The 7684-nt window shown below is 68.7% G+C and overlaps 1 protein-coding gene across 1 annotated transcript in view; it reads left to right on the top strand.

The window, feature by feature from the left end:
• Positions 1–2415: 2415 nt before the first annotated feature.
• The window catches only part of H696_00376 (hypothetical protein), a 6801-nt gene continuing 1532 nt past the window's right edge, over positions 2416–7684 (top strand). The window contains exons 1-8 of the mRNA XM_009494223.1: positions 2416–2587; positions 2707–2785; positions 2920–3056; positions 3243–3336; positions 3464–3768; positions 3913–4566; positions 4830–5856; positions 6029–7535. Coding sequence (XP_009492498.1) covers positions 2474–2587; positions 2707–2785; positions 2920–3056; positions 3243–3336; positions 3464–3768; positions 3913–4566; positions 4830–5856; positions 6029–7535 — 3917 coding nt within the window. The 5' untranslated portion in view covers positions 2416–2473. The remainder of the gene's footprint in view (positions 2588–2706; positions 2786–2919; positions 3057–3242; positions 3337–3463; positions 3769–3912; positions 4567–4829; positions 5857–6028; positions 7536–7684) is intronic.

Below are 7684 nucleotides of genomic sequence, written 5' to 3'. Positions count from 1 at the left end.
GGGGGGGGGGGGGGGGGACGGGACTGCTTCCTCGTGGTGGCAGCTTGGCTCGGGGGAGAAAGTTGCCGCCTCTGCCTGGCCCTCCCCGCCCCCGGCTAGAGGCCGGACCGCGCGGCCGCCCGCACACCCCCGTGTTTGCCCTGCCTCTCCCGGTCCTCTCTGTGGCTGTCTCCCGCCTTGTCTCTTCGGCGGAGGCAAGAGGGGCTCCGCCCGCCCCTTCCCCGGAGGGGCGGGGGAACGTGGCATTCTTGCCCTGGGGCGCGGCAGCCTTGGCACAAGCATTCCCGGGGGGGGGGGGGGGGCGCCCCCTGCGCCGCACGAGTTCCCCCGCCCGCCGTCTCGGTGTGGGATGAGGCGCGCCGTTGAGCAGGGCCGGCCCGGGGCTCGACCGGCCTCGGCAGGGGCACTTAATCATCCTCCGCGAGGCCTCGGTGCCGGTGCGTGCCTCTGGGCGGGCGGCCGGGTGGGCGGCCGGGGGCACCGGGGGGGGGGGGTCTGCCGGGGAGCCCCTCGCGTCTGCGCGTGCATGCGCGCACCAAGGGTCGCCGTGTCGCTTAGGCCATTCCCCCGCCCCGGCCCCCCCCCCCCGGACCTCTCTGTGCTTGTCTTCTCCCTGTCCTCCGGAGGGGGGGCGGCTCCGCGTGCAGGCGTGCCGGTGTGCCTTTGCGCCTGGCGCGCCCGGCCGCAAGGAGGGGCAAACTGTGGCCCGGGCTTCTCCCCCCCCCCCCCCCCGCCCCCTGCGTCTCGGTGCTCGTAGCCCCGGCCGCATGCTCGCCGGCACTTTGTTGATCGGGGGCAGATGTTTGACGCATGCGGCCAGGAGCATGCTTGAGGCTGGGCACACACATTTGCCCCGGCCTCGGGAGCGGCTGTGCCCAGCAGGGGCGGGGCGAACGGGGGGCGCGGCAACAGGGCCCCGAGCCGGCGCATGGATGCCGCTTGATCCGTGCTCGTCGCCTGGTCCGACACTCGCGGCGCCCGAATGTCGGCTGGGCCCGGCGGTCGGCGGATCGGGCCACACCTTGCACCGAGGCGGCTCGTGGCGACGACGGCAACCACCCCGGGACCGGGGGAAAGCCGGCCAGGGGCCGGGGGGCGAGGAAGGGGGACCGGACCGTCCACATACACGGCCCCTTCTTGGGAGGAAGGGAGCGAGCGCACTTGCCGGCCAACATGCGCCCACCCCCCCCAGGGCTCCCTGCTAGATTCGTCGCCGACGACCCATGGCGCCGCGCGCGCGCGCGGACGGACGGACGGACGGGCCGATGGGGGAGCGCCCGTTCCGACGCCGCCTGCCCCGGGGACGCAATCTCGGCCGCGGGGGCTCTTGTTTAACCCGCCAGCGAGCCGCCTCGTGCCCAACGAGCGCCGGCCGGCGACGCCGCGCGAGCGCCGGGGAGATGCCCGGCTCCCCGACCAAGCAATGGCGGCTTCCCCCGCCCCCTCCTCCCCTCCCACGCCCCATGTGCTTCGGCCCTTTTTTTTTTTTGTTCTCGTCCCTTGCGGCCACATTCGGGCTTCTGCCCGGACCTCCGAGCACGTCCCGACCCCGGCCAGGCAAGCCCTCCCCTGCCCCCCCGGGGGGGGGGGGGGGGGGGGGGGGGGAGGGGCGCTGGGCAGGGAAGCACACTGGCCAAGGCGCCCCTCGCCCCCCCCGGGCCGAACGCCCTCACATGTGTCATTCACTGCTGGGAAGGGGACGGGCGGGTTTGGGAGCGAGGCTCGGGGCTCGATCCCGGCGGCTTCGCCTCCCACCGGCGGTAGATCCCCCCCACTTGCGCTCGGTGGTTGTGCGGCGGACACGAGGACACTCGGCCTGGGCCTGGGCCTGGGCCTGGTGGAATTCCCCTCCCCGTGAAGTGCGGCCATCGCGACCGGCGCTCCGCCTCCCCACGCGGTTAGCACCCCCCTTCTCGCGCCGAGCCCCCCTTCCCCCGCCTCCCCTCCCCCCTCGCCTCGTCGCCCCTTCTTCTTCTTCTTCCTCTTCTTCCTTTTCTCTCCCCCCTCTTGCCCTTGTGGCATCTGCTTCTCTCCTCCCCTCCTTCGGGCCCCTGCCCTTCGTGCTTCGTCCCAGCATCGCCACGCGCACGTGTACGTCCACACGCATATGAACTTTCTTTTCCCTCATGGGCCTCGTCTCCCCTTGGCCAGCCTCTTCTAACTGTCCCATTGTGCCTCCCGGCCTCCCTTCTCGTGTACTCTCCCGGGATCACGGCCTGCCCTTTCCCTTGATCGCCTCCGCGCAGAGGTTCCCTCCCCCGCCCCTCCCTCCCCCGTCCCCCTATCGTCGTCAAGTCCGGATCTCTGTCGCCGGACTCCCGGAGCGTCCTCTTCCATCCAGCATCCACCACAGAACCACCCCTGTTGGCATTCCCAGCCCGCTCGCAGTCCCGTTCTCCCCGCCCCCCTTCCCCCCCCCCCCCTCGGGGCGCCCCCCAGTGGAGCCTCTTCCCACCCCGGCCGCTTGTGAAAGATGCACCAACATGCCGCCGATGGCAACCTCTCAGCCCTCCTGCTGGAGATCGTGCGCACCGGCCGGCGGGTTGACACTCTCGACACCGAGTCCCAATCGTCAGCCCTCCATGTTGTGCGTGTGCCCCATGGGGATTCCTTCCTTTTTGGCGCCTTTCCCCTTGCATCCGACGATCTCCAACTCACATGCGTTCCCTGTCATTCCTCTTCTGGCTTCTGCGCCATGTCGAAAAGGCGTGCGAGCGGGGCCACCATTGGGTGGTGATGCTGCTGCTGATGGCCCACGCCGACCCGAGCGCCCCCCGCTATGACGGTGCGTGCCACCGCGTGCCTTCCCTTTCTCGCCGCGCTCCCGCTTACCCATGTCGCTCCTGCATTTGCCTTCGCTCCTCCCCTCCTGTGATTATCTCCATCTCCTCCGCGCGCGCGCGGCGTCCAACCCAACAGGCAAGACGCCCCTGCATTTGGCCGCGCAGAGTGGGCGTCTCGACATTTGTCGCTTGCTCCTGCGATGCCACGCGCCGGTCAATGCCCAGGACGCCGGCCGTAACCTGCCCATCCACCTGGCCATCAGTCATGGCAAGGTCCGACCCTCCTATTCCCCTCGCCTTCTCTCTCTCTCTCTCTCTCTCTCTCTCTCTCTCTCTCTCGCTCTCGCTCTTATCCGACCCCGCGTGCTCGCACTGACCCTATGATGTGCCATCCGGTTGTGCGCCTCCTTCTCCTCCTCTCTTTCTCCCTCTCTCTCTCTCTCTCTACCTTTTCCCTAGAGCCCGGACATTGTTGGTCTGCTGGTCCTGGAGGGGTCGTACCTCAACCGGCCAAACATCGACGGCGTGTCGCCACTCGACCTCATCAAGCAACGTGCGCATGCCTCTGTTTGCCCACCCGCCCCGCCCTCCCCTTCCTCGCCTTGCTTCTGTGCACGTATGCATATATGTCTATCTTTATGCCTCCCGCCTGACACGTGGCCCTGCAAACACATACACAGTGGTTGCCACCCAGGAAACCGCCGCTCCGATCTCCAGCCGCCGACGCGCGGCACAGGCCTCCCGCTCGGCGGCCGCCACGGCCAACGCCACGGAGCTGCTCCAGAAGCGCTATACCGACGCGATTGCCGATGCCCTTTCCAAGCGCAAGGCCATTGCCCTGTTGGATTCCACCCGCCGGGACCGCCTGCAGGCCGAGCGGCAGGCCCTCTTCCGCTTCGAGGTCTTTCAGGCCCTCTCGCGCTATCTCGACACCCGGCCGGTGCTGTACATGGACCCTGGCCTGCGCGCGCGGCCCCAGCACAAGGTACGCCCGCGCTCTGGCTCCGCGCCCTGGCTCCGCGCCCGCCCCCCGGCCCCCCCTAATGCTCGCACCCATTCATCCTTGACTCACTGGGATCCCCTCGCCCTTCTCCCCGGCATCCTCTCTCCTCTTTCGCCGCAAACACAGATCCCCCTGCCCTATGTGCGCATCATGAAGCCCACCAAGGATAGCTCGCTGGTCGACGGCGATGGGCGTACCCTCATCCTGTGGTTCCACACGCCCCACACATTCACCGACAATGAGCAAGCCCGCAGTGCGGAGTTCCGCTCCTTCCAGGCCATGGATCCGGACATCGGGTCCGACACGACCGACTCCTCGGAGCTCATTGCCACCACTTCCGACAGTGAGGATGGCCATCTGTCCTCGTCGACGGCCAGCGATGGCACCATTGGTGGCATCCATTCCACGCCCGGCCTGTCAAGCCAGTACTCCGGCTCGGTCGCCAGCAATGCCATGGTTCGGTCCACCTCATCGGCCAGCTCCGTGCACAGCGGCTTCAGCTCCATGTCCGCGGCTTCGTCCGCCTCCGGTGCCGGGTCCATCTCCTCCAGTACCTCTTGCTCCAGTTTGAGCGCGGCCCTGAGCTCCTCCATGCCGCGATCCATGCCTCCCTCCTCGCCCCCGGCGGCCTTCTCCGGCCCCGGGGCCGGGTCCCTGGTGGAGAGCTCCCTGGCCGCGGCCAATCTCTTCTCGGACTTCGGTGCCGTCATCCCCATGGAGACATACAACTCCGTGTACCGTGGCATGGGCAACAACTTGCTTGTCCGACTGAACCGCCGGGTACGTCTGCCCACCAAGGCATCGCCGCCCTGCTGCTCCCCTTGTTGCCTCTCTTTGTCCCTCTGTTCTGCTCTACTGCCCTCTCTCTCTCTCTCTCTCCCCCCCCCTCCCCCTCCCCCTCCCCATACCACCCGGTGTATGGATCACCACCCCCTCACTGGCTTTCCTGTCCGTGTGCTCACACGTTTGATCGCTTCCTCCCTTCCTCCCCCCCCCCCTTTGCTGCCCCATCCATTCGGTCATTCTCTCGCCCTGGGCCACAGCAAAAGGAGGTTTACAATCGCCTGGCCGAGTGTCGGATTGTGGAGTTGCTCGGCGAGGCGGCCGTCGTTCGGGCATGCCTGATTCCCGGTACCGGGCCGCCGGGAGCCGCCTCAGCCGGGGCTCTTACCCTGTCCGAGCTGCAGGGGGCCGACTCGGAGCTTGTGTCGCAGATCGCCTCGGCGGCACCGGTGGCGGCCTCGGCCGCCGCCGCCGCCGGAGCCACCTCGGACACGGGCGAGCCCTCCTCCGGGGCAGCGTCGACTGGCTCGGAGCCTGGCCCTGTGCCCCCGCCCAAGGCAGCAGCCCCCTCCATGGCCGGGCCCACGGCGGCTCCCCCTTCTGTCTCCCATCCTGGGGGCAGCAGTGGCAGCGGCGGTGGCCATGGCTCGCACCCGAAGTTCTACAAGCACGGTGACTCGGTCAGCGGGTCCTCCTCCTCCTCCTCCTCCTCCTCGTCCTCGTCCTCCTCCTCCGGTGGCGGCGGCGGCAGCGGCGGCGGCAGCGGCGGCGGCGGCAGTGGTGGCAGCAGCCATGGCTCTTCCAGCTCGGGGCCTGGCGCCATAAGGGGGGCCCCCTCAGCTGGGCCTTCGGCCGGCGGGTCTCCCTCCATCCATGAGGCCCGGTCGCCACCGGCGGCCGGTGGCCACGGGGCCTCCAGCAGCGGTGGCCATGGCGGTGGCTACGGCGCCATCGGCATCTGTCTTGAGGCCTATACCCGCGAGTGCCCGGCCTGGTATTTCCTGGAGAGTGGGTCCAACTTCCGGGTTCCCTTCCTGATGGAGCAGTGCCTGTCCTTCCTGGAGAAGAATGGCCTGCATACGAGGGGCCTTTTCCGTGAGGCCGGCAATCAGCGCCGGTCCAACCAGTTGGCTGAGCTTTTCGCCGCGCGCCCCCAGGCGCCGGTGGACTTCACGGCCGGTGGCTTCCAGGTGCATGACGTGGCCGCCGTCCTGAAGCGGTACATCCGCGAGTTGCCCGACCCAATCCTCACTCCCCGGCTACAGGGGCTCTTTGTCCAGGCCATGTGTGCGTCTGCCGGCTTCATGCATCGCTGCCTCCTGTTCCTGCTCCTTGTCCTCGTTTCTTGCGCCCCTTCCGCCGGCGTCATCCCCTTCACTTGCCCACACTCATCCGGCTCCCTCTCCCGCTGGCTTCCCTTCTGTCGGGATCTCTCCCGGCGGCTGCACCGCCTCTCCAGGTCTCACCGACGCGCGCCGGCGCTTCAGCGCCCTGCAGCTTCTCTTGTCCTTGCTCCCGCCGACCAACCGCGATCTGCTGAATGCCCTGCTGCTCTTCCTGCGCAAGGTGTCCCTGCATGCGGATGGTCCGGCCGGCAATCTGATGCATCCGCGGAATCTGGCGGTGGTCTTTGCGCCGAACTTCGTCCGGTCGCTGGAGTCCGCTTCGTCCGGCTCGGTGGAGGAGCGCCTCAAGCGCAATCAGATTGCAGCTTCCTTCTCGCTGCGCCTGTGTGAGCTGCTCATCACCCATTGTCATGAGCTCTTCATCTTCCACAATGTCCGCTTGCGGGATTATCCCCTCTCTCGGACCTCCTCGATGCTGGTGTCCGAAAGCACTCGGCCTCCGGAAGTCAGCCTCGAGGACCATCTGGCGGCCGCATCCTCCTCGTCCGTTGCGCTGCCCGGTGGCGGAAGTGCCGCCAGCACCACCGCGCCCCCTCCCTCTCGGAAGCCACTGGCTGTTGATGCCGCGGGGGCCGCCACTGCCGCGGCCGCGGCCGCGGCCGCGGCCACCGGACAGCAGTCTCCGATGGCCACGTCGCCGCCGCCCCTGGCCTTGTCCATGCGTCATGGGGCTGCTGCTGCTGCTGGTGCTGCGGCGGCATGCTCCTCCTCCTCCTCCTCCTCCTCGGGTCCGGGTGATGTCCACTCCGACTATGACACCATGCCGGCCCCCCCGTCACCGACCCCCGGAGCCCAGGCTGCCAGCTCCGGTGCCAGCAGCAGCCTGATGCTCAGTGACTCGGTGCCGGCCGGCAGCTTGGTGGCCGGGTCTGCCTCGGGGCTGGTGGCCAGCGCGCCGCTCTCCACCTCGGTGGTTTCGCTGTCGGATGCCGTGCGCGCCAATGCCGGTCCCATCCTGGCCATGAGCTTCAACGCCGTGCCGCTCGGGTCCAATCCGTATGGCTTCCCCCTGGGGTCGGCGGGGCCCAACACATCCTGCTTCGGGTGCTATGGCGAGGTGTGCGGCCGAACGGGCTGTTTCTTCCAGCCGGCGACCGCCACCGCGGGGCTGCCTGCCACCGGTGCCCTTCCCCCCTCGGAGCTGGACTCCTCGGCACTGGAGTCGTCCGTTTGGCGGGCTCGCTTCCCGAATGAGCCGCTGCCGGTCCTCTTCGAGTGGTGGGCCACTGCTCGGCAGACCCCGGCCGAGTCGTTGGCTGCCTCGCTGGAGCGGCGGGGCAGTTCGTCGCGTGCTGCCGGGGCCCCGACAGCGGCCACCACAGCCGCGGGGGCCCCTGCTCCGGGCGCCCCCGGGAGCAACCTGCCTCCGGGTGTCGACCCGGCCCTCTTGCCGCCGTTGGCCAGCTTTGTAGACATGCCCCTTGGGCCGGATCCCAATGCCTCGCGGGTGAAGATCGTCCGTGACCTGCATCGGGTGTACCACTTCGAGACGAGCCAGGCCCAGCTGGGCCCGGCCATCTTCCAGACCGATGGCTCGCTGAATTACGAACTTTGCAAGGGGTGCGCGCCACTTGTCTGGGTCTATTGCCTTGCCGCCGGCGCCCTGTGCCCTGTGGCTTCCTGCTGTGTTGGTCCTCCGCCTTCTAACGCGATCCGCCTCTCCTCCCTCTCCCCTTGGTTTCGTCTCTCTCTCTCTCTCTCTCTCTCTC

Source organism: Fonticula alba, assembly GCF_000388065.1.
Source record: "Fonticula alba strain ATCC 38817 unplaced genomic scaffold supercont2.1, whole genome shotgun sequence".
Lineage (NCBI taxonomy): Eukaryota > Rotosphaerida > Fonticulaceae > Fonticula > Fonticula alba.
This window is presented reverse-complemented; position numbering and strand designations above follow the sequence as displayed.